The sequence below is a fragment of the Berghia stephanieae genome, chromosome 2 (genome assembly GCF_034508935.2).
Source record: "Berghia stephanieae isolate SIO BIC M18660-M18661 chromosome 2, UCSD_Bste_1.3, whole genome shotgun sequence".
In the NCBI taxonomy this organism is placed as follows: domain Eukaryota; kingdom Metazoa; phylum Mollusca; class Gastropoda; order Nudibranchia; family Aeolidiidae; genus Berghia; species Berghia stephanieae.
Genome location: NC_088361.1, coordinates 77,219,718 through 77,247,592, shown reverse-complemented (window position 1 = coordinate 77,247,592; position 27,875 = coordinate 77,219,718). Strand labels below are relative to the sequence as shown.

Here is a 27,875-nt window from a genome sequence, read left to right as displayed (position 1 = left end):
TAATTACATGAGACAAATAACGAAAAAAATATTTTTTGTAATATTTTAAACTTTCATTTCAACTTTGAAAAAAAAAAATGGGTCCTTGTTTTCAATTGTATTGTCAAAACGGGTGATATCAACCCAGGAATAGATTCTGGAGGGTCCTCTTTTACCAATCACACACTCTGCTCTGCACATACGCATAGATAAATTATCCCGCTATTCCTCGGGAGAACTGCATGGAGAAACTCCCTCTCCTCCAGTACCTGGTATAAAAGCAATATATAAAGACATATTTGATGACAAGAGCACTGCTTTAAGTTTAAGAATATTTTATTTCCACTGCTTTAAATATATTTGATTACTATGTTGAGAAAATAAAGCTTATAATATAATTGCGCATAAAAGAAAAGTGTCCTTAAGAGCAACTACTCACACTTATAAACTGTTGTTTGCTACATCACAGAGGTTCAAGTGTAAGGATATATGAATGAAATAATTTAGCATATGAATCTGATAAAAAGATGTATATATAAATAAGTCTAAAATCTCATGACAAATTTTTTTTCTGGAACTTTTTGGCAAGTTGTTCAGCATTGTTTGCTTTCAACATGTAATTCAGTACTTAGGTGCTATTTATTACGGATTTTATCCCTATCGGTTAGCAAACTCACAGTTGCGGAGTAATATCTCTCAAGCCTGTGTATCTTGAATTGTAGCTAATCAAAATTTTCATACTGGATAAAATGCTTTTAGATCAGATGGCCAGATCCCAACGCTGCATCCTCCCGGAAAGCAGAGTGAATGTTGTAGTGACACAAAAATTGTGAGGGAAGAGCGAATCAATATATTTCATATAAATTGTTTACAAAATTCAATTGATTAGCAATTTGTGTTCTTAAACAGCTAGAAATGTTCAGATTTGTACTTAGTAGGCATCCTTCCATCTCAAGAGACGATGGTTTGCGCCCTGTATGGCTTTGGTCTCGAGTCTCCTCATCAGTCTTGTTGAGAGCAGCGACAGGTGTGACTCAGCAGACCAATCCTTGCATGGCAGTCTCTATTGCAGTTGTTGCACACGTAGTTTGACTGTGTGTTTGGTGTTTGGATCTGCTGCCTCTCTTTCCTCCTTGCTCTCCTCTCCTCAAATTTTATTGAAACTAACTTTATTATACGACAAGGGGGATAATTACATGAGACAAATAACAAAAAAATATTTTTGTTTTATCTTGTTTTATTTCTAACACCAAACACACAGATTTGTAGTTACATTGAAATATTCAGCATATGTTACCAAATTTTACTTTTATGAACTGTATATTCATCAACAATGTCCAAGTTCACACATTTCAGAATTCCTGGTGCCCCTGCAGATGGTGCCCACGCAGGTGACACCAAACTTTATTTTGCTCAGAAAAACTTTTTTTCCAAAATTTCAAGTCAAAAATCAAAGTTTAAAAACACAAAACCAGAGCAAGGTTAATGTCTCCAATCAATTTTCAAACACTTTTTTTCATAATTAATAATAAAAAAGGATATTGAAATTTGGTGCATGGGCAGAAAATCGAAGAACGAAACCTCCCATACCCCATTATTCACTCTGAAAACAACAAAAAATGTTAATTTTTTATTTTTTGTTAATTTTACCCGTTTCCTAGACCTAATTTTAGTCACTTGAACAAATTCATAGTTAAAAATTTCAAAGCTTGCCTGATATATAGAATTAAGTTTCCTTTGTCACATCGGAGACACGGAAATAACGCGATTACATCATATACATACAGGAAATGACTTATAAACAAAGATGGATTTAAAAAAATTTTTAATCATACAAATTGTAGTTAATCCATGTAACTTTTGTTAAAAACAAAACATAAAGTTAACTTTAAATGAAAACTGTTTATTCACTTACCTCATTGATCCATTCTAAAAACGAAAGTAAAACTTTCGTGTCTTCAAAAACGCCACTTTCGCGGGTAAAAAACATATAGGAAATGACTTATAAACAAAGATGGATTTTTAAAATTTTTGAATCATACAAATGGTAGTTAATCCATCTAACTTTTGTTGATCCATTCTAAAAACGAAAGTAAAAGTTTCGCGTCTTCAAAAACGCCACTTTCGCGGGTAAAAAACCCTTTAAAAAGTATAAAAGAGCAAAATTTCGACACCATTTTGCTACCACAGCTCCAAAAACAGCAACTATAGTCACCAAATCTCAATTAGGTTTTGATCTATTGTGTTGCCCATGCAGAAAATGCATTTCCTGTCATTATTGTGTTTTCCACCAGATATAAGTCGAAATGCACTCATTTGCAGGTCTGGATAACTATAATCCAATTATTATTCAATTAGAATTATCTAACTTTTACTTTTGACTGTCATTATTCCCAGACAGGGTCTGACAATAACGAAAATTGGTTATTCCCAGACAGGTGTTAGACCACCTTTCATTTTGAACCTTTTAGTTGCACAGATTCAAATCCAGTCGCTCCCCCTTTTTTTTTTTTGATTTTGTTTTTGAGCGAGTCTATTCTTTTCTCCTTTTAAAAATTTGTTTTTTGGCCTTGTTCCGTTTCTGAGCATGAATTTCTTAAAATTGTTTTTATTTAAAAAAAAAAATTTATTGCTGTTTGGTCACTCTGAATATTTCTGTTTGTTTGCTTTTTAATTATTTATTCTTTTTAGAATATACTATTTGAGATCGGAGTGGGGACGAATATGACAATTTGCTAGAAAGGAACTAAAAGAGTGAGAGAAATGGGTGGATGGGATATTCATCATTTGCAACGCTCTGTGGAAGATGGAATTTTTTTTTATTTTTAAGTGGCGGAACCAGGATTCAAACCTACAATGTCGATTCTGAAAAGCCTCCCAAAGTAGACGACTTAACCAATCGGCCATGACACCCACATGAAAGTCGACGCATATTGTGTATATGTAGTAACATATTATCCATCGTTTGATTTATTGTTGGTTAATTTTATATTTTTATTGATATATTTTATTAACTTTACTTATTTCTATGTGCATTTCAAAACATTCCATATTCTTGAATGTGGTAATTGTTTAAAAGAGCGGAGTTTTAAAAAAGTGTCTAGGAATAAGAAATTTTCGTTATTGGCAGACCCTGACTGGGAATAATCACAGCGTTTAGTTTTGCTTTATTAATTAATTTTAAATTATTGTACTTATGGCTTAATGATAATGGGGTTCATTGACATTCATTGATCATTGTTGTAATGGAAATCTCAAAAAATGACGCAAAAATGTTGTCCATTACAACAATGTTAAACTAGACCCATGAGGATGTTCAGGTATCAGACCTGCAAATAATGCACGTCGGTATAAGTCCTATTCAAAATTCAAAGCATCTCTTGCTGACCCGATATTTTATTAATGAATGAGGTTATTCTTCAATTGAAAATGTCTTCAAACCTTCTGAAAGCTCCTCGGTCTCGCATCTCATTCAATTAGTTCATCTAGTATGTTCCCCATGAATCTTTGTCAGGCATTGATTTATTCAATTAGTCAATTTATAGAGTCTAGTGTAGCATTTTAAAAAACCTCGATAGATTAGTCAGTGAAAGTTTAGCATTTCTCCCGTGGCTATTCGGACTCAAATTCCAGTGCGTATGTGCAATCAACAGATTATTTGGACTCAGTCTGAGTGGGAGTATAGTTTTGTTTTTTAAAAATTTATTTAAAATTTTAAATATTGATAATTACATATAGAATTGATGCAAATCAAAATAACAATTATAATAGTAACTATCAACAGGTAGTCTAAACCCGCTTTATTTGACAAGAAAGACAAATTCACGGATCAGTTAGAAGTCCAGTTAGAAATTAAAAGAAAAGAGTTGAAACTCTTCAAAAGTAACAAAAGTCAGTTAAAGTAACTGTGGTCCAAAGGAAAAGCTTTGTAAACAACACAACGCATGTCCAAACAAAATCAGGACAATTTTTTTTTTTTTTAAATAACATATATTCTGATAGTGTTAGACAGGCAAGAATCCTTTTTCAGTTCGAAGCAGGGGTTATGAGCTGAGTCAGTCTGATATGAATATGAGCAAAACAGAATTTATTCTGAACTCTTCTTTTGTTTCTTTATCAGTTTCGTCCTCTGCTCACTGCCGCACTGTGTTTCACTGTGCACACACATTGGAATTTGAGTCCAAATAGCCACGGGAGACTATTCAGACTCGAGTACGAATTGCCACTTCGTTTCTTAATATGACCTTTGTTTTAGTTCTCCGCCGCCAATTTGTTTTTTTAAGTATTGACATTGAAAGGTAGTGGACAGCAGTCCTTGTTTGTTTTGTTTTTTTTTCTATTAGGGTTAGCTCGAGGTCAGAGGATTTTTTTCTATTAGGGTTAGTTATAAGTCATAGTAAAGGTGCTAGGGTGTTTGTTTTTAATAATAATAATAATAATAATATTAATAATAATAATAAGAAGAAGAAGAAGAAGAAGAAGAAGAAGAATAGACAGTGGTGGTGGATCAAAGAGGGTAATGTTTTTATTTACCAAACATTTTTCTCGGTACTGAATAATACAAATAATGATTTCGCATCAGAAAAAAGAACTCTGAAATTCCTATTTCTTCATTACAATAAAATTGATACCAAGAATAACAAATCAGCCCATAAATAATGGAGATATAAATTATTCATAATATTTTTTAATGTTTACAGCAATTGTCATCAAAGTACTTCTACAATATTTGAAAAATTTTTATCGGCAAATTGTTGATCGATATCTAAGCTGAAAACAACTAGCAGTACTGACAGGCTGGTCATTTCCTTTCAGCGTGATTGGATTTTACTTACTGAGTCCAGTCTTGACTACCCTGCCCATGAATTGTCGTTGTCGGGTTGAATCTTAAAGATTTTAACATCTGATAGTGATATTCATTGTCATTGATCGTTGTTATTGTTGTGAGAAAATATTCATCATCACATCGACAAATAAAAAAAATTATAAAACGTTATAGATATGTCCAAGTTGTTAACACATATTGAGATGTGTTTGTGTTCGCTATTCACTATATTTAACTCACTCAATCCTAGAGATTTTTTCTACTTTTCGAAATTGGACAAAATGTATTAAAAAATGAGCATGTACATATATAATAATAATAATAATAATAATAATAATAATAATAATAATGATAATAATAATAATAGATCTTTATTGTCCATAAATATGGCAATTTGTCATTTAGTTACACTTGTTATAACGTTATATGATAACTATAACATTGAACAGATACTTCACTCCTACTAATTCTCTCTCTCTCTCTCTCTCTCTCTCTCTCTCTCTCTCTCTCTCTCTCTCTCTCTCTCTCTCTCTCTCTTTTATATATAGTTTTATTCAACTATAATTAACATGCAAAAACTAAAAACATTAACTTTGATACTAAGCCTATAATTTGTCTCAGAGAAATGTAATAAATAGGAATGGGGTAAATGTAACCCGGGTAAACGACAGATATAGTCGGTGTTAGGGTTGAGTAAGTTAAGTTCACAACATTGACGTAAATATGTCCCTCATACTTCCTTTTCAGCAACTGGGACAAATTTTTATCCGCCAGGGCCAAGGTCAAAGCAGAACAAAAGATATTGTGTCATCAAACAGTATGAGCAACGACATTTTCAAAAAGAAACATGTAGCCTACTTCAAAAGAGTACTACAAGTACTTCCAGTTCAACGGCTGGACACTCAGAGGTAAAATTATTAATATTAAGCTAACTTATTGAGACGGGTCTAGTGTTACGAAGAGGTTTCTATAAGTAACTTGGATGGCAGTTTTTTATATATATAAATGTTAGCTCTCTCCTTTCCAGCCATTTTCATAATTGTCCCCGAAACTTCACACCCATCCAACACAAAAATAGATTTACTTTCTCAAACAGAAAAGCAACAAGTAGGTACACTCTATTCATAATATTGTTCAGCTAATTGAACTCTAAAACACAGTGTCAAGTATTTATAGCTATAACAAAGCATTAAAAAAATTTATGATGTACAAAAGAAAATTGAGAAAATGATTGCATCATTACGAATCGTATATTATGCTTGGAAAGGGTTAAGCGACCATTTACTGGTATATAGATATGTTATTGCAATGTACTTTCCATTTCTAAAGTCCCAGTTACCCAATCATTGGTCTCTCTCTCTCTCTCTCTCTCTCTCTCTCTCTCTCTCTCTCTCTCTCTCTCTCTCTCTCTCTCTCTCTCTCTCTCTCTCTCTCTCTCTCTCTCTCTCTCTCTCTCTCTCTCTCTCTCTCTTCTCTCTCTCTCTCTCTCTTTTTTTCTCTCTCTCTCTCTCTCTTTCTCTCTCTCTCTCTCTCTCTCTCTCTCTCTCTCTCTCTCTCTCTCTCTCTCTCTCTCTCTCTCTCTCTCTCTCTCTCATACAGGGGGCCTTTTTACTTGTCACTATATCACGGATAGTTATGATATGTTATATAAACAAAGTGTTTTAATTGAAGTTAGCAAAAGAGGACTGTTGCATCATAAAAATTTTAAGTCTTTTTCCTCAGGGTATCAATAGCCTTCTTCGGTATATCAGGACTGGATGTTTTGAATGCTTTAGAGGAGTTACAGAGCGAAAAAACAAAGATAATAGATTGGCTCTATAGCATGCAAATTCATCCCAAGGCAGATGGTAATCTTTTTAATTGTCAATATTATTTATTCTAATTAAAAATGATAAATTTTGAAAATCTGTTTATAATTTATTTGTAATCCAGTTATTTTTTCTCTTCTATATTATGATTTGCAATGAAGAGGAAGAAGCAAGAATTAGGTTTGATTAACGCATTACAGCCTAAGCCAAAATGAGTTTAACAACTCCCTTCAACCTAAGCCAAAATGAGGACACATACCCCTATCAAGGGAAGTAGCTTTGAGGAAAATGCTACCTACTTATTAAAAAAAAAAAATAATTTTGAGCTTACTATCCATAAGACATGAATATCAAAGTGATATTAAAAGAGCAGAAATATTTGCCTTTATTTTGATATATAGCATAATGGTGTTCTGATTTATTTTGTGTGTAAAAAAATTTGATAAAAATGAACTTTGAAAAAATGGACCTTGTATTTTTACCATAGAGTGAGTTTTGAAATAATAGGGATAAGTGGGTTAAAATTAAAGACGTTTTTTGCAATACCAATGTCTGACTCATCATCATAATCAACATTTTCATCATTATCGTCCTCTAAAAGGTCATTCCACAAGGAATTGAGATAATCAAATGCCATTATCACTTTTCCTCTATAAATTTTGTCGTAACGTTTAAAAAAATCATAGCAACAACATCGTTTGACAGAGTTTCATCAGGTTTAGTTTTATTCAATACCCGGAAGTAATCTAGAATATAGTATTAGAAATGATTCCCACCACTTTTTAGGTATATCATTATTATTATTATTATTATTATTATTATTATTATTATTATTATTATTATTATTATTATTATTATTATTATTATTATTATTGTTGTTGTTGTTGTTGTTGTTGTTGTTGTTGTTGTTGTTGTTGTTGTTGTTGTTGTTGTTGTTGTTGTTGTTGTTGTTGTTGTTGTTGTTGTTGTTGTTGTTGTTGTTGTTGTTGTTGTTGTTGTTGTTGTTGTTGTTGTTGCTGCTGCTGCTGTTGTTGTTGTTGTTGTTGTTGTTGTTGTTGTTGTTGTTGTTGTTGTTGTTGTTATTATTATTATCATTATTATTATTATTATTATTATTTGATATAGTGCCGGTATCCACATATACATATAGTGCTTTACAATGGTTTATTGATATCACACAAGTTCATTCATTCGACTACGGAATCACCACAACACTCACACTTATATCTTGTTCAAACTTGACATAGAATCGCGATGAGCAGAATGAAAAAGATTGGTTTTTAGATGCCTTTTGAAGACTGGCATCTTTCACATTGTCAGGCTTTTGGTGGTACAGAATTCCATACGATTGGAGTTGAAAATGAAAAACCAAGCTCAGCAAATTATGTTCTTGGAATGTATTTCCCCATTAGTGAAGAGCTGGTGGATCGAAAAGATCAAGTTGGTTTATATTCCCTCAAAAGGCATTCGAGGTATTCAGGTAATGTATGGTGTAGGCAATTGTAAGCAAGCAAAACATGCAATTTTGTATATTATTTGTATCTCTATTGGAGGCCAGTGTAGTGACTGTTGTTATACGGTCCCAGGGCTTTGTCCTTGTAACTATGCAAGCAGCTTTGTTTTGCATCAACTGTAGTCTGTTCAGCATTGTTTTTGATAGGCTGTACAGCAGAGAGTTACAATAATCCAAGGGCATGGATAAGTGTATTACTTGTTCCATCATCAAAAAGATTTTGTATTCTACATATCATTTGGAGGACGATATGAACAGCCTGACAGCATTTTGTTATGTGTGCTTGCATGTCTAGGTTGGTGTCAAAATAGAAACCAAGGTTTTGAAGGACATTGGAATTTTTTATTACAGTTTCACAGAAGGACAGTTGGTCTATGAGTAATTCCTTTCTTGTCTTTTTGAATATAATCAACTCAGTTTTGTCCTCGTTGAATTTAAGCTTGATTTTTGTCATCCATGTTTTAACTTTAATAGACATCCTGCGAGTTGCTCTCTTATTTCTTCAATGTTTTTGGATGAGATGGGAGAGTACAACTGGGTATCATCGGCATAGAGACAGATGGTTGCGATGATGTTGCTTATAGGTTTTGTGTACATCATGAAAATAAAAGACCCAAGCACTGAACCCTGTGAAATGCCGTTGCAGCTTTGTTGGTGGTGAAAGGGAGTCGTTAATGAGAACACACTGTGACCTATCTCGTAGATAGCATGAAAACCATTCTAGAGCTTTGTCTCTGATTCCAAAAAGCCTCTGCATATGGTCTTGAAGTATCATGTGATCCACAGTGTCAAACGCGGCACTTAAGTACAGCAGCAGTTGTATTGCATTATCGTTTTTGTCAAGTAGTTCGACAATATCAGTGTGGACACGTAAAAGTGCTGTTTCTGTGCTGTGTGATTTCTTATGGGCAGATTGAAAAAGAGTATGGAGATTGTATGAATTTATGTATTTGTTGAGACGTTTGACTATGAGTCTTTCAATTAATTTTGAAATGAAATGAAGGTTCGAGTCTAGCCTATATTTTTTTATTTGATTCTTTTCAAGAGTGGGCTAATTAGAGATTTTTTGAAGCAGGTTGGAATGTCTGCATTCTCAATAGACCTATTTGCAATCGAAGTGATAGCAGGTGCGACTTTCTTTACACATTCATTTAAAAGCCCCATTGGTACAAGTTTGTATTGTCTATTTGGGTTTTTCGTAATAAATTCACTAACCTGTTCTATTGAAACAGAGTAATATTTGGACAAAGAGCATGATATAAATTGTATGTTATCTTCAGTTTCAGCAGTGTTGACTGTATTGTCCATGTTGGATCGAATGGTAGCTATTTTATTAATGAAGTAATCATTGAAGCGCTCCATATCATCATCCTACCACCACCATTGCTACAACTACTACCGCATTATCATTCCTATCACCACCACAACTACTACAACCACTACCACATCATCACCCCTACCACCACCACCACCACTTCTACTTCCACCACCACATCATCGTCCCTACCACAATCACCACTACTACAACAACCACCACACCATCACTCCTACCACAACTACTACTACAAACACCACCATATCTTCATCCCCACCTCCACCACCACCACCACTACCACTACTACTACTACTACTACTACTACTACTACTACTACTACTACAGTCCACTTCGGATAATCGCAACACCTTGGGATCAGCAAAACTGTTGCGATTAACCGAAGTTGAGTTTCCAGTTCACATTGGCAACATTGTACACATATAAGGTAAACTCAAACCAGTTTTTGCAAACATTATTCCTAGTCCACACATACAACAATTTGATTGAAACAATAATCATATAACAGGCCTGTATAGATTTTGGCAAACAAAAACAACTTTGATGCAAGCCGACATCTTCTTCAGATAGGAATCACTTTCAATTTTTTATTCTCAACATTTGTTGTTTTTTTTTGTTTTTTTTTGGGAGGGGGGGGGGGGGGGGGTTAGGTGTTTAACAGCGCTTTCAACACTATTTAGGTTATTTAAACCGCCCGTCAACATTTGTCAAAGAGATTAGTCATGATGAGAGACAATAAGCTCTCACCAAACCCACTCGTCACAATACACAGTTGTCAATCCCAAACAAAGGATATCACTCAGTCTCTCTTTACAACTGTCATGAACTGACTCTTGTCAAGCCCCCTCGACCTCTATTTAATTCAGTGACCTCACAAACCCATACTACAAAGCCCCGCCCTCCATTGTCTCTCATAGGATGGTGACACACTTCTGTAGCATTAAGCCCCGCCCACTCTCGATTCTTCAACTTGTCATGATTTCACCGATGATAAAATTTAATCATGAGATTTTGTTTGATGTTTAAAAGAATTGTCACTTTTTGAGGTCAAAACTTTGTTGCGATTAACCGAAGCTTATTGGAATTAACCAGTGACTTTTATATAGAATTAATTCCGTTTCTTGGGAAATGTTGCGATTAACTGAAAGTTGCGATTAACCAAGTTGCGGTTATACGGGGTGGACTGTACTACTACTACTACGACTACTACTACTACTACTACTACTACTACTACTACTACTACTACTACTACTACTACTACTACTACTACTACTACTACTACTACTACTACTACTACTACTTCTACTACTACTATTACTACTACTACTACTACTACTACTACTACTACTACTACTACTACTACTACTACTACTACTACTACTACTACTATTACTACTACTACTACTACTACTACTACTACTACTACTACTACTACTACTACTATTACTACTACTACTACTACTACTACTACTACTACTACTACTACTACTACTATTACTACTACAACTGCTACAATCACCACATCATCATCTCAACCATCACCATTGCTATAACTACTACCACATCATCATCCATAACACCAGCACTACTACAACCACTGCCACTACAACTGTAACCACACCATCATCATCCCTACCACCTCTACTACTACTGCAACCACCACATCATTATCATAAATTTTTAGTATTTAGATTATTCATCATTAATGCTCTGGAATAAAATCATCATCATAATCATAATCATCGTCGTCGTCGTCATCATCAATGACAACTTTGTAGGTATGCCATGAAATGACCACTGAACTTAAATCTGCTTGAAAAAAAAAATAGATATATTCTCGTTTTCAATTTTGTTTATTTGTTTGTTTGTTTGTTTTTAAAAATTTATTTTGTCGTTTTTTATGTTTGTGCATTTTTATGTCATTCCTCTCTATTTTACAAATGATTTGGATTTCTAGGGGCATTGTATACACAAAATTTGTAACTTCGTAAAACTATACTTATGTTAAAAAAAAAATTAGAAATAGGAATGATCTATATGTGATTATCTTTTTTATCTCTCAACTTTAGACTCAAATCTTCAGCAATGTGGGTTCCGAGGTTGCTCTGTCTTAGGGAATAGCTATGATGCCCATGAGGTAGGTAATGAGTATAATTAACTTAAAGATAATATTTGTATTATGAACTTCTTAGTCTAATCTTTTAATATGTTTTGGTACAAAAGTATCAGAGAATTCATGACTTAAAGCTTTTGCCGCCAGTTTTACTATTTTGTATATATTTTAGGGGTGGGTGGAGAGCGTCACTCAAAATGACAAATTTTGGATAATTTAACAAAAGTACGTTGTTTGCAATACAACGCACTGTGATCATTTATCCTCATATGAATAGGATTTTTAAAAGTTATTTCTATATTTTTAGCGCTCAGAATTACATAATTTGTGAGTGGACCAAAATTATACCAATATCATTGTTGATCTCTTTAGGTAGTATGGTCTAATAATTTTGCAAAGCTTTAAATGCGGTTTTGTCAGAACTATAGTTTTGTGATTAAAGTATCTTTTTACCATTTCTACAATCGCCTTGAGATTTTTAGTGATTATTTCAAATACACACAGATCTTATTGGGAGCCTCATTTTTGTAAAATGTATTCATTTTTCAGTTATGACCATTATGTAACAATGTTCAGGGGCAACGATCTAGTCTTTTGAAATTCGGGGGGTGGGGTTAAAAATCCGAGTAGTTTTAAAACTCAATTAGGTTATTTTAGATGATTTACATTTCCAACATAAATATCCATGTGAATGAATACTTCCTTTTATTTGCTCATTTTTGCTGCTTGCCTTTTATCTTGTGTTGCTTTCCTAAACTCAATTTCCCTTTTCTCACAAGAAAGATTTCTGCTTTTTCAGTTTCATTTCAAGGGATCTTCTTCTCTCTCAAATGAATTGAACATCAGTGGTTAAGATATCCATTAATTGTTCTGTTATAAACAGATATCTCAAGTTTTTACTTTCTCTCCACATCATCGGTTAAAAATACTTTTTAATTCAGGCAATACATCAACAAATTACAAGTGACAGTAGCAATATAGCAATGACCTACACGGCTCTTGTATCCATGATTATTCTGGGGGATGACTTGTCAAAAGTCAACAAGAGAGCTGTTTTAGCTGGAATCAGAAGTCTGCAAAATGAAGATGGAAGGTTTGATTTGAATTTTTTACTTTCTATTTCAGGGCAATAACTGCAATGACTGATTATTATTCTATAGCACTTTTTTTTCTCTCTTTTTATCTGAGTTTGAGTAATGAACCTTCTACAGATCAACCCAACATTAACCGTTTTGTAAAAAATGTTTTTATATAATAACCATTCTTCCTTTGGGGTGCAAGCATTCATGTGACACAACTATTAACCGGATGGCATTAAAACAATAAAGATGGCATTTCCAGTCCAGCAAATACAGTTGAAATTGAATCCTCTCTCAGCAACAACCCTCATCTTTAATGATTTTTTTTAAAAAATGGAAATGAAAAAAATTCATGAAAAAGTAAATAATAAACATTGGTGGTGATATTTATTTTACAAAGGAAAAAAAATAATAAACAAAACAAAACTAAAAAAAATTGAGTTTTGATTAAGGGCAATATCCTCTAAATATACTCAAATCCCCAAGCCAACAGCAACACTATTATAATTTTTTTTTGACACAGACAACGCTGCTCCTGGCCAGGTACCCATTTTACAACTCAATAGGGTGAGAGAACATGAGTATGTTCCAAGGACTCATCTTTGTGCTGCCCAAAGTGGGACTTGAACCAGGGGCCTGCAGATCTGAAAGTGAGTGTTATACCACAAGATCACAAAGGAAATAAAAACTAAATGAAAAAAGGGAATATGATGAAATGAAATTGCCACTCTCAAATGAGTTGCAAGGTTAGCAGTGAAGATATCGATTAACTTCTCTTTTATAAACAGATATACAGTTGTATGACATGTTTCTTGATTTTCCAGCTTTGTTTCAGTGTTAGAAGGAACAGAATATGATATGCGCTTTGTGTATTGTGCTTGTTGTGTTTGTTACATTTTGGATGACTGGAGTGGCATGGACATGGAGAAAACTACTTCATACATTGTGGAAAGTCTGGTTAGTTTCAATTTTCAGAAAATGATCTTCTTATTTAAGTCCTTGGTTGATAAAGGGATAAGTCTATAAGTTGTACAGTGCTATCTATTATGATGTAAAATGACGAAACTCAATTTTGTTTCAAATTTTTAAAGAGTAGCAAATATAGTAACTCATTATGTAGTAACAATTCATATCAAAATTTAAAGTCTTGGATACAATGAGGTGAGATAAGTGGGGGTCAATTTTTTTCATTTTCTGTGATGATTTGTTTTTCTGATTGATCAGACTCTTTGGAATAATAGATCATAGTAATAAACAACTGACTGAAAGAAATTTTATAAAAACTGTTGATTCGTTTTAATGCAATGTTATATAACCAGTGGGGATCCCGATAGCTCAGTTGGTAGAGCACTTGCTTCTAACGCAAAGGGACCAAGATCGGTCACGGGTGCAGTCAAGATTTTTTTCTGTCTACTCAGCAGTGAATGGGTGGCTGAGTCTTGTTAGATTTGGTGGAAAGTACTTTGCAATAGACTAATGTCCTATCCAAAGGATAGCAAGCAATTTCTATTGTCCGTTTCATGCTATAGAAACCGGGATAAACTCCGGCTCCATAAGCCTAATGGCTCTGAAGGACTATTTTAAGAAATGTTTTTTTTATAACCAATAAAGCATGAATCAGCAAACTGCCAAGTACATTCCACTCCTGATAACCTGGGATCAATGAAAATGTTGCGATTAACCGAAGTTGCAATTAATTGGTAAATACACTGTTTCTGATGAGAGGACTACATTAATTCATTCCCTGTCTGTCCATTATTGGATTTTTAACATTAGTATTTTTAAAAGATAGAAAGTTACAGGTAGGTAATTGGACAAAACATGCTGTTGTTCATAGATTTTTTTCCTAGTTGTGACATGAGATGAGCTGTTTGAAAAAGCTAAAGATATTTTTTTTTGTTAGTTTACATTTGATAAAGTTAGGCAGAAAGGCTAAAATAGACACAAGTTCTGAAATATTAGTATATAATACAAAAAGTTGCTTTTCCATATAATTCAAGATATCTAGCATTGAATTTTAAAAACCCAATTAAATTACGCTCATTTACTATTTTTGAACACTGCATATTAATTTTAAAAGTTTACAATACTTTCACTATAGAAAGAAGAAAAGACAGGGGAAAAAATCTGAATATCCCAAAGAGTTACTCCTCAATGTTAATAATAAAAAAATAATAAAGGAATTTTCTTTTTCAATGTGGTTTTTTTCATTGACAGATTGATGTTCACCATGAACATCTTCAATTTCTTTTCTAACATTGACAGCCATTCTACCTATCCATTTTTGCATGAATTTTTTAGGTATCCTTGAGCTAAATTGAACAAGACGTAATATGTCTTCATCATTATCATCATCATTTTGTCATTCTATTCAGACTCAATTTTGATTGAAATCATAAGCCATTTTCCGATCTAAAAATAACTCTTTCGAGAAGGGATTGGTGATCTGACCAGGCATGTTGCCATCAATGTTCGCAAGAAAAAAACTCACAAAAGCAACATTTCACATTCAACATTCAACATTCAAAGCAAACTACTGATGGCGTCAAACGCTTTGTTCTCTCAATTTTGCTTTAAATAATAGTAAAGAATGTTGATTGTATATAAAAGCTATGAAACTATGAGAGTGGTTATCCATGGTGAATTATGCCTCCAAAGTTAAAAGTAAATGCATATTCAGAATATTCGTGGATTGAGAAGTAAGGAGTTAATACATTTCTTTTTCTTCTTCTTGTGGAAACCTCTAATATTGTCGAGGATAACTCCACAGTTTGTAGGGTATTACATTGTAAACTTGTTAAAACACTGCACTTCCTACCTCCCATAGCGGGCAGGGAGGTACTTGCTGTGTCTTTTATCCCCTCTTATCTGTTTTCCAATTGCTTTCTGTCTTATTCTTGGAATGAGATTGTTTGGTTTTGTCCTGACCTTGGTCAGAGTCCTTGGCTGAGAGGGAAACAGTCGAATGTATAGTTATAGTTTTGGGAGATGATATTTTTTTCCTTGTAAATCATCTCTCTGTTGTTATGCATTGTATTATGTTTAGTTTACACATTATATTATATGATTGGTAAACATTTGAGTGTATTCCTCTTAGTTGGGACCTGTGCTTGTGTCTGGATGAGACTTTTACTGATCTCAAACTAAGTACTTTTATAGTGTGCTTTTGGAATCTACACCGGTTTCTTTTTTTTAACCAATTCCCCTTTTTCTTCCCTTTTCTCGGATGCTTTATTGTAATTCTATAACTTTTTACTTTCCCATTTTCTTTCTTTTTTACTGGTGCTGATATGACCTTAATTTGTTGCAAGCGCCGTAAAACCCTTAAAAAAAAAACAAAAACAAAAAACACTGCACATAATACTAAAAAAAGATACAGAGATTAAAAAGTCACGATGTGAGCTCTAGCAACCGCATGAAGGCATGTGGTAACCATTTTCAGCCACATTATCTGGGAGGTAATTCCACAGTCGGGCAGTGGAAGGGAAAAAACGAATACAGGTGCCAATATCTTTGATGTCATTTGGAAGTTTAAGGCACGACTTTTTGTAGTAGATCTTGTGGAACATTTTAATTCTATCTATTTTTCTTCTCATTTCCGGGGTACACTTTTAAATACCTATTTGAGCAAGAGATCATTGACTATTTTAAATGTGTTGAATTAATGTGCTTTTGATAAGCTGGCACGAGGAAAGAAATAAACCTAGAAAATGATTACGAAGGATGTATGTCATGATTAGTTTTTTTGCAACCATTTATTAAATGAGAATTGAGTGCTATTTAATTCTCTTTACATGCTGATGGACATCTTTTATTGATTTTTTTTCAGTCCTTTGAAGGTGGTTTTGGGCAAAGACCATTTAATGAAGCTCATGGTAAGAATCTACACATCATATTATCTATTATTTTTTAAGTTCAAACATTTCTTTTCTCTTTTCTTTTCTTTTTTCCTCTCAGAGGGATTTCTCTTTTGTCTTTTTATATGGGGAAGTTTGAGATTGATAATCACTTTATATTATAGATGTTTAATGCTTTGTTTTCTTCCATATTCACAGATAGAAGACACTGAATGACACTAAACAGATAATGATCTTATTACAGACCTATAAAATGTCTGACAGTTATCAGATTATTGTCACTTTTTTTTCTCTTCTCTTTTCATCATCATTTTACACTTTATGTAAGCCTATTAACTTAAAACAAGGTGCAATGTGTTTCATGAAAACATTTTCAAGCAGTTTTGTCACCTGCCACTTATAGCTTTGACTTTAGAACTTTCGATGTATAAATGTGTGACCTGATAAGGTTTATTGACATAACCATTAATGATCCACCCACCACCTTATACTGGTATTATGTCTGTGTGAACTAGATGCTGCAAATATGAATCTATAGCTAAATATATCCAAATAATATGAATTTTTATTCTTCTTGATCAAAATGAATAAAAGTGCTTTAGCAGAGGAAAGATCTGATAATTTAAATTTAAAATGCTCTTTTTGGCTGCTGGTTCATCCTAATATTTTACCGGATTGAGGTGATAGGCCACTTCTGCTTGCTGATCTTTGAAGAAGACTCATCTTGAAAAGTGTTTTCTACGAGATCAAATAGACCCAGCCACCCAATCTCTGATGGATGATTGCTTGAAAATCAAACTAGCCACTAATTCGTAGGTCCTCAATCTATAATTTAAATAACTATAAGACCCTAGGAGCCATATTTATCCAGGTTTATATTTCATTAAATGGGCAGTAGCAGATGTTTGCTACCCTTTTGATAGGACCGTAGTCCATCACAAAGTATTTTCAGACAGATTTAACAGTTCTAGCTAGCTAACCAATTACTGATGGTTGGACATGGATTGCTTGCTCCCGGGGTCGATACCTGTCCTTATTCCTGTGATTTTGTTTGCTCTAGCATTGATCTATAGCAACTCCCAACCCTCCCTCAATCTGACTATAAATAAATCAAACATACTATCACATCAAACTTTATTTCTTTGTCTAAGAAGTTGAATACTTTCTGACGTTTTAGGAGGATCAACATTTTGTGCCGTGGCTTCCCTTAATTTGATGGACAGGCTTTATACTGTCCTCACCCCACAACAAATATCTGCTTTGATAAGATGGTTGATGCGGAGACAGAGTTCAGGCTTTACTGGTCGCCCAAACAAACCTGCAGATACTTGTTACTCATTTTGGGTTGGGGCTACCTTGCAGGTAAGATCATATAATGTATTTTCTTTTAAATCATAGTGATTTATAGTCAGTCAAGTTAGCTATGAAAATCAAAGCATAGGCGTGAAACAGTAAAAATGATACATGATGGATTCAATGAAATAACTCTTTTGTTTTGTAATTAATTATTCTCACCAAATTATGCTGTTTTCTTCTCCTTTTTGATTCTGAACACACATAATACAGATAAAAATATTCTGTGACACCAATTTTACCTTTTCTTTTCCCAGATGTTAGGTGTTTTAGATTTAGCTGATGTAACAGCCAACAGGTCTTTCATACTTAGTGCTCAGTCGTCACTTACAGGGGGATTTGGGAAATACCCAGACACCTCTCCAGGTAAGATTAGCTTTTCATTCAATTTTAAATGTAAATGGCTGGATGACTGGGAGAAATGAGAAGGGAGAGAGACAAGTAGAATTTTGAGAGGACAAAAACCTGCTTGTCACAAACAGAACATTTTGCCATCCGTCACATCACTGGACAACATGGATAGTTTTAAGATCAAACCAGTGGCACAGTAAAGACAATATACAACAAATTAGACGATAAACTTTGTCAACAGCAGCATAAAAAGGCCATTACATATGCAAGATTATATGGTGGCATGCTCCTATCAAGTGACCATAAACTTGTCAAAACATGTTTCAAATTTAATCTACAACATGATGGACAGAAAACAATCAAACAACAACACGTAAAAAATAAACATTGGCAGAATAGTGAATGATCCTAAATGTCGCACTATATATAATAATTAAATATATTTATTATTTTTGTCTTGTGAATAGTTTTAGCAATTGTTGCTGTTATTATCATTACAATTATCATTAACCTTTTCATCATCATCATCATCATGACTACTACCACTACCACAACCACCACCACATCATTATAATTACTATCACTACTACACCAGCAACAAACCATCAATCCCCACATTTCATTTTCGTTTTTCTTTTCTCTTCTTCTTTTTTTTTCATTGTTGTTGTTGTTGATTTTATACGATTTATTAGATAGCAGTGAAAAGAGTGGTTGTTGTTGTGAATAAATGTTACATACTATATGTGCCCCTTAGGCACTTTGAGTCTTCAGTTTGGTGGATCCACTTTTCCCTCTGAAACCATGATTTTCAATTCCCACCTATCTTCATCTGAAATTTGAGGTTTTATTCTAAAATGTCCCTGAAATTTGAAATCTAGGGTAGGCACAATTGTCATGGAAATGCCTATAAACAGATGCCCTCTTAGATTTTTTTTTTCAAGGCAACATTTCTCAATAAATTATGCATATACAGTAAAATTACTTTAAACCGAAAGAAGCTAAACCGAAAAATACCTTAAACCGCAAAGAATTTAATAAATTGTATGAGTTTCTTCAATATCTTTGTAATAATTCTCACTATGAACCGAAATACTTCTAAGCAGGACTTTCTTTAAACCGAAACAACTTGAGAGCACCTCCCCTTTTTCTCTTTCTATTTTTCTTCAAAAATTCGGCAAAGAGCCTAAGTATAAGATGAGGGTAAGGGGTGGGATGGGGTCTTCAATCACTGCACTTGGGCTTGGCCATCACCACAATCGCACAGACTGGAAAAGGAAGACAAAGGGTGACTGGCAGGCAAAAATGGAGGAATGAGGGGGAGGTGGGGGTGTAGAATCACGCAAGCGAGTTGGTCTCGTTCGTGTGTTGATGCTTTGGATTTTCAACACGACACTAAGTGGGGTGGGTGTAGACAACTTACCATTGTTTTAATTGTGTGTGTGTGTGTGGGGGGGGGGGGGGGGGGGGTTTGTATGTAGTTAGGCTTTTGTACCTAATGGCAATTCAACAAAAGAGGGGTATGTAGTAAACAGCTTAGCATTGACACGCCTTTTCATTTCACTTCACCTCTGAGTCGCTGCGCATCATTCATTGTCAATTATCACACAAGACCTTCGATCTTATTGTAGTTTTACATTTTACAAAAATATGTTTAAAAGAAAGCACTGTGCTGACACATTGGAGTATTAAAAAAAAATTAAATCCATGAAAGAATAGTTAAGCAAGATGGAGATATGTAAAAAACACAGCATCCCGAGTAATATGCTCGTGCTTTTTAGATAACGTTACCGATCAAACTACTTTGTTCTGTATCTTTCAGAGTCGATTAATGACATTTTTATCACAACCATAGAGCAAGCTATTGCAATAATCCAGGCAGCTAAAAATCAAAGAGACAACAAGAAGTTTAGTAGTATTAATATCAAAAAGCCTTCTAATAGCACCAGTTGATCTAAGATAAAGATTTCAGGATCTAGTTATATTAGTGACATGGGCAGACATGTTTAATTTGTTATCAAATAAAACTCCTAAGTTTCTCACAGGTTCCTTAGTGATGGGAATTACACAATCAGAAAGATTCAGGTTAAGCGTGGCAAGGTCCACTTGGCCCGTTTTGTAATTTACAACACCTCTGTTTTGTTTTCATTTAACCTGAGTTTATTGCAACACATCCAGTCACTAATCTCAGAGAAACAATTTTCTATTTCTATATCCGTTATAACATTGAGATGATTGTCGATATTAATGGGAAACAGCAGTTGGGTGTTGTCTGCGTAAAAATGGAACTTAATAAAATATGTGGAGATGAAGTCACCTGATGGTCTGATATAGAGGGCGAATAAAGAGGGTCCCAGAACTGAACTCTGTGGTACACCAAAAGATAGGGGACAAGGAGAAGATATGTCATGTCGATTTACAGACACTGATTGATTTCTGTCAGAGAAGTAAGAAGAAAACCGGTCAAGAGCAGTACCCCCAAATCCATATAGTGTCTGTCCATTAAAAGAGTATGGTCTATTGTATCAAAAGCAGCACTAAGGTCGAGTAGTATGTTCTTGAAATTTTAGGTTTTATCAGTAAAATGTCCCTGAAATTTGAAATTGAGGGTAAGCATGCCTGGTCCTATTGTTACTGAAATTTTAGGTTTTATCCATAAAATGTCCCTGAAATTTGAAATTGAGGATAGGCATCCTGTTATTGATGTTCAACATGGCTTCTGAAAATTTAAATTGTGTAAATCACAACGCATCACCACCTGTTTAGACATTGCTAATACCATTGATGATAATGGACAGGAGCAATATTGAACATTAGCAAGACCTTTGACAAAAAGCTATCAAAAGAGCCTTCTTGCGAAGTTGAAGCATTATGGGTTTTCCATTATCTTTCACTCTTGGAAAGCTTCCTTCTCGTCTGATTGCACTCAAGAAAGTGATGGTAGACAACAAATTTTGTAATCAACATTCCCAGTTAAATTGAGTGTGTCACAATGAACAGTTTTAGGTCCACTTTTGTTCTTGGTATATATAAGTGACATCCCCCAACACTGTCTGAGGGTACAACATTGCATCTTTTTTTACAGAGGACAGCCTCTTTTACAGAAGAATGAAAACCAGAAATGATACAGACATTCTCCAGCAAGACCTTAATAGCGAAAGACTGCAAAATGTAATTCCATCAAAAAAAAAAGTTTAGTTTTATGAATAAGGAACAAAATTATACAACATCTGAGTGATTACAAAATACACAATGAAAAGTTGGAGACAACTGAGTACCTAGGGGTTACATAGGACAGTAGAATGTATTGGAACTATCATTTTAAAGATTAAAATTGTCATTTTAGGTCATCCCATTATTACGAATTCTTTTGGAAATATCAAATGTAACATAATGTTTGCTCGATTGTGCAAAGTTTACCCTGCTGTTAAAAATCTCTATCTTTATGGATGAGAATATGACATTAGACCGGCACATAAAATATCTTTCTCAATGCCTAATTTTCCAACTTAACAAATGGTAAAATTAGAAACTACATAAATACAGATGTGACAAAAACCTTGATTACATCATTGGTTCTTTCAAAACTTGACTATTGTAACTCTCTCTTTTTGAACCTCACCAGCGAGAGAATACTCAGGCTGCAAAGAATTCAAAACAATGCTGCAAGATTAGTCCTTGAGCACAGCAAGAAACATCATATCTCACCTCTGCTAAAAGAGCTTCATTGGCTTTTGTTAAGGAGCATATATTGTAAAAAGTTCTGATATTCAGACCTGCCTATTGTTACGAAAAATTCGTAATGTTACGAATTTTCCATGAAAATCGGCCCCTGTTACGAATTTACGAATTTTTATCAGTTTGTTACGAATTTACCGTGATTTGCGAAATAATAATTTCATGAAAAAATGTGATTTGAACAAAGTACGATTTACTACACTAGGTCCTTGCAAAAGGGCAGTATAGAGGGACAATAGATTTCTGGATTTGTGTACATAGTGTAAATAGTATATTAATTTGATATGTGTAGTAGCCTATATAAACAATATAAACAATAACCCTTCTAAACACCTCCTTGTCCCCACTGTCAACTTGTGCATTGTTGATTCTACCTACGCTTCTACAGCCGACATTGTTGTAAGTTCTGTTTTTAGTACATTTCGGGGTGTTACTAATTTTTTTCACTATGTTACTGAAAATTACAAAATTATGGCCCTCTTGTTACGAATTTTGGAAATTTCAGGTAGGCAGGTCTGGATATTGTGTTTTAAATGTCTCAACCCATATCAACAACTTATCTTTATGATAAATTGGAGTTATATACACCAACTCAATCTCTTCGCTCGTCATCAGATGGAAAATTGCTTGTCACTCAAGAAAAGAACTCTTACGTGTCATTTAGAGGTATGGAGGACGATCCTTTTCTATTAGAAACATCCCAACCCTCCGGAATAAATTTCCAAAAGAAATAAGAAGACCATTCTTCATCGGAAGATATGTTTTAAAAGCATCTTAAGACTTTGTTATTTTCCAAATTGAATTGTTGATGCCCCTGTAAAGCGCTCTGAGCACTTCCTCGTGATTTGGAAGAGCTCTCAACAAATATGATTTAATTATATTATAATGTGGACAAATTTTGCCTCAAAACAAACAAGCTGAACTTTCTCCAATAACCTTTCATCATGTCCAAAGGCAGTAAAAGAACAATCATTACCACACTGGTAAGACCAAATTTGGAATACAGCTGCAGTGTCTGAGACCCCCAGACAAATTTGTATCAACTTTGATGATAGAAAACATGCAACAATCTTAGAGCAATTGGATAACATTGAAAGAGAGAAGGTGGAAACAAAAACTGAATATCTTTAAAGGTATAATAGACAAATCCTAATCCTAATTAAAGACCATAAAAAAAAATATCAGTTATCCTAATCCTTAGTAAATGTACTACACATCCAGTCCATTCTCCCCAAGTACAATAAAGTGATGGAATTTCCTCACCGACAACTTGAGAAATTCTGACAGCTATGAAAGATTTACTCACCAATTAGAAAATATCTCTGTTACAGGAGTACAGAGAGCAATCATTATTGTCATACAAAGCCATTACCCAACAATATCCCACACTACACAAATGACGAATTTATCTCCAATGTTTAAACTCCAACACCTGTCCTATATTTTTATTTCTAATGGTCACTAATTTTTATTGTTATTTTAGATGTTTTTTTCTATCATTATTTCATTGAATATTGTTTTAATGGATACATTTTTTTTCTCCTTTTCAGATCCTTTGCACACATATTTAGGTCTCTGCGGTCTTTCATTGATAGGGGAGCCAGAACTAAACCCAATTGCACCAGCTCTAAACATGTCTCAAAGGGCCATGGATCACCTCAATGACATCCATAGAATATGGAGAAACGACTTTTAATAATAGTAATTTTTAACATGTTTATCAATTATTGTTTTGGTTTAGTTTTTTTAGGAAAGAGCGGTAGAGGTATTATTATATTCTATAAATTTGGTCCAGCTATGGGGAAATCTATCCAAAATGTCCCCTGAAAAGTATATTTTATCCAAATAGATTTTGTTTAGGGCCAATGGTCTTCTTGATGATAACATTTCTGCCCTTGATATTTAAGGAATGGGACGATTTTAAAATTTAATTTTGGTTCTGTTTTTTAAAAAAATTATTATTATATTAGGAGACATTTCAAATGGGAATTAATCAAAAGTAGGTATATTTCTCTGTGTGAGGAGAAATTATTTTTCTAGGAAATCTTTTGTCACTGTTGTGGGATTTTGTTTATTATTATTATATTTTAGCCTCATGCGTTAATCTCTTTAGCTAGGGATCCTCTTAGTGATACTTTGAAAGTATCAGACTAGACACACAGACACAAAAATTACTCTTAGGATCAACTGCCGTTCTTTGAGCAATGTAATGATTATTGCAATGAGCAACAATATTTGTTATCAATATATTTTTTCAGAACAAAACCAAGGAAAATTCTCGTTAAAAATGCATATTTTAGAATAATTTCTCTTTTGTCAATCTAATGAATGATTAATTGGATCAGTATGCATTATCATGCTTTACTTTTGAGCAGATGCACAGCTGTAATTTTCAAAATCTTTTTTAATGTTTTTGTATGAGGGATCTGATTTTTAATCTGTATGCATGTCAATAAAAAATATGTCTAAATACTAAATAATCAAATACTTTGTGGGGTTCCCGACCTCCCATAGTGGGCAGGGAGGTACTTGCTGTATCGCATGGGTGTACGGTCCGATAGTGATGTCGTTTCTTCTTCTCTTTACTAGCCTATCCTGCTTCTTTGGTTTGTGATTGTATTTTTGACAGGGGATATTTTTTTTTCTGTAAATCTTCTGCCTGTTTGTTCTCGGTTATTTATAATTTAGCTTATGATATCTTTAGGTTATGATTTTGATTTACATTTGTCTATTTTTGTTAGATTGCTTGTTTTTTTGTTTCAGCGGTCTCTCATATAACCTCAATTTTGTTTCAGCGGTCTCTCATATAACCTCAATTGTGTTGGAAGAGACCTAAAGCAACAAACAAAAAACTTGCTGTATCTTCTATCCCCCTGTATCTGTTTTCCAATTGCTTTCTATCTTTGTTTTGGATTGAGATTATTAAGTGTTGTCCTGACCCTGGCCGGAGTCCTTGGCTGGGAGGGAAACAGTTGAATGTATAGTTAGAGTTTTGGGAGATGATATTTTTTTTTCCTTGTTAATCATCTCTCTGTTATGTACTGTTTTTTTTTTGGTAAAAATTTGAGTGTATTCATCTTAGAGGGATCTTGTACAGCTGCCAGGGTGAGACTTTTAGATGATCTCAAGCTAAGTACACTGATAGTGTGCACTTGGAATCTACATCTGTTCCCTAATTGTACCATTCCCCTTTGTCATACTTTTTCCTCAAGTCCTATTAATTGTACACCTAGAATATTTTTACTATCTACTTTTCTTCCTTTTTACTGGCGTTGATATGACGTAAATGTCTTGCAAGCGCAGTAAAATCCTTAAAAACAAACAAACAAAACAAATAACTAAATAAAGAGCTGTGACAATAATATATTAAAATGTATGTAATTGTATTCTGATGTCTACTACGGGAAACCATTGCAATCTTGATTAAGAGTAGGTAAAAATGATCCCAATAAACCTCTTGAACTTGGCTGTTTTTGTAATTGGCTTTGGGCTATGCTGTAATGTCATGTGATTGCCCATAATATGATTTAATCAACTTTTCCCAGATCTATTTTGTTTAGTTGATATATAGCACATTGGACTTTGCTTAGCTATTGCAAGGCTTAACTATTTATATAGGGTGGGAGAAAATAAAATGGAAAACAGTATAACGCCATATCAATACAAAGTATAAATCAGAAACATTTGAAAGTTCACAAGCAACAAGAAAAAAACTTTTAAGTTAATATTATTACTTGCCAAGTTTGATGTAAAATCATTTAATGGTTCAGAGACTATGTCAATTATACCAAAATCATTTTAAAAATCACGATATCAAAAGTTTCCAAACTTGCGACTTGTTCTTTGCTTTGGCTAGAAACCCACTTAATGATGTTGTGTATGGTCAAACAAAATCATACATTTCACTGAATAGATTTTATCAACATTTTAGGTTTATCCCAAAAAAAATAATTAGGCTGGGCATAGTCATAAAATAAATCAAACTGGGGGATCGACAGATTACATCAAAATTTGAGAATTATGTCACAAAATTTTGATATATGGCAAATATGCAATGTGTATATTTAAACAGTTGTGAAATTCATAATTTTCAACATATTTTCTTAAACTTAAAAAATGGAATCAAAAATTTCAGTAAATGATTTGGATTGTGGTAAAATTACACATTTGCATCATTTCTAGTCTGTTGGATACATGTTTCTTAACTTTTCCAGTTCTTTTTCTCGCACCCAATATTTCTTTTTTATCTTTGTCACTGGTAATAGATTTCTTATCTTTACCACCCAATCTGGTTTATCCTTCCCTGTGGCTTTCTGTACTTTTGATATGAAATGCTTTGAGGCTCTCTCTATCTCTTTGATATCTTCGGCAGGAGAGAGTTCTCAAATATTACATTTTGTTCCTGTGGGAGATGACAATTTAATTTTATTGAAAATCAATTATTTGTATTTAAGAACCTATCGATATTTGATCCTTTTTCTTGATATCCATTGCTGTTGAATTGATTGATTTTATTTTGATACTCTCGAGCATGGTTTCCTCTAACTCTTTGGGACATACAAATTCTTGATAAACGTATTTTGGGGCAATCGTGTACAAAGAATAATAAGGAAAAAATTTTGACATTCAAATAGTAGTAGTAGGAAACCGTGTGTTTGAGGAAACTGTACTCGAATGTATGATGTTGCAGGGTTTATTTTATTTCCTTGACTAAGAACCATATATTTTACTTTATATTTATAAACTCTGAATCTTTGCATTGACACTTTTTTTCTGACCCATTGTACTGACATGACTGTTTTTTGTAAGAAAAAATATTCCAAATTTTGCAAGCCGAAAACAACAAAATTTGCAAAAATTTGTGGTTAATTTTCCTTAAAACCCACAATTATTTCATGAAAGTGAAAGGTATTTGTTTGTTTTTAAAGGTTTCACGGCACTTGCAACAAATGTAGGTCATATCAGCACCAGTAAAATGGAAGAAAATGGGATAGTAAAAAGAAATTACTCTTGATTAATTATCTTTCATTCGAGCTATCAAATTAAAAGAAAAAAAAATTGTCTTTTTTGTTTGTTTTTTTTTTTGCCTTTTAAAAAAAAATATTATTGTTTGTTTTTTGTTTGTTTATTTCTTTGCAAAATCTCGAAAATTTGCACCCCAAAAATGCAGATTTTGCGGCCGCAATGCAAATCAGTGATATTTTGCAACTTTTTGAGCGATGCAAAAAACTTCCAGATTGTATCATAACCCTTTTTCCTAGTCGTAGGAACTGATATGACCTCAAACTGTCACAATCACTGTATTACTTCTAAATATTTATTTTAATGATCAAATTATGTGAAAGGGTAATTGAAAAGAAAAAGTATTAAACAGTTATGTTATGCTCTTGTTTACTATTTGAAGATTTGTTTGTAATCATGTGAGAACAATATTGTCTGGGTGGGGATCCTGACCTCCCATAGCGGGCAGGGAGGTACACACTGTGTCTTCTATCCCCATATATCTATTTTCCAACATGCTTTCTCTCTTTGTCTTGGAATGAGATTACTTGGTTTCTTTCCTGGCCCTGGTCAGGGTCCTGGCTGGGAGGGAAACAGTCAAGTGCATAGTTATTGTTTTGGGAGATGATATTTTTTTCCTTGTAAATCATCTCTGTTATGCATTGTCTTTTGCTTAGTTTACATATTATATTATATAATTTGTAAGCATTTGAGTGAGTTCCTCTTAGTTCGGGCCTGTGCTTGTGTCTGGATGAGACTTTTAGGTGATCTCAAACTAAGTACTTTGATAGTGTGCTCTTGGAATCTACATCTGATTCCTATTTGAACCAATTCCCCTTTGTCTCACCTTTTCTTTTGTGCTTTAATTGTAATTCTAGAACTTTTTACTATCCCATTTTCTTCCTTTTTACTGGCGCTTATATGACCT

General features: G+C 33.6%; 1 protein-coding gene across 1 annotated transcript in view; it reads left to right on the top strand.

The window, feature by feature from the left end:
* Positions 1 to 27,340, top strand: part of LOC144965561 (geranylgeranyl transferase type-1 subunit beta-like) — a 27,913-nt gene extending 573 nt beyond the window's left edge. Inside the window, exons 2-10 of the mRNA XM_078901040.1 lie at positions 5,552 to 5,712; positions 6,527 to 6,651; positions 11,528 to 11,595; positions 12,513 to 12,664; positions 13,475 to 13,607; positions 16,480 to 16,525; positions 17,685 to 17,869; positions 18,118 to 18,226; positions 23,497 to 27,340. Of these exons, the coding sequence (XP_078757166.1) occupies positions 5,624 to 5,712; positions 6,527 to 6,651; positions 11,528 to 11,595; positions 12,513 to 12,664; positions 13,475 to 13,607; positions 16,480 to 16,525; positions 17,685 to 17,869; positions 18,118 to 18,226; positions 23,497 to 23,642 (1,053 nt within the window). The 5' untranslated portion in view covers positions 5,552 to 5,623 and the 3' untranslated portion in view covers positions 23,643 to 27,340. The remainder of the gene's footprint in view (positions 1 to 5,551; positions 5,713 to 6,526; positions 6,652 to 11,527; positions 11,596 to 12,512; positions 12,665 to 13,474; positions 13,608 to 16,479; positions 16,526 to 17,684; positions 17,870 to 18,117; positions 18,227 to 23,496) is intronic.
* Positions 27,341 to 27,875: the final 535 nt, after the last annotated feature.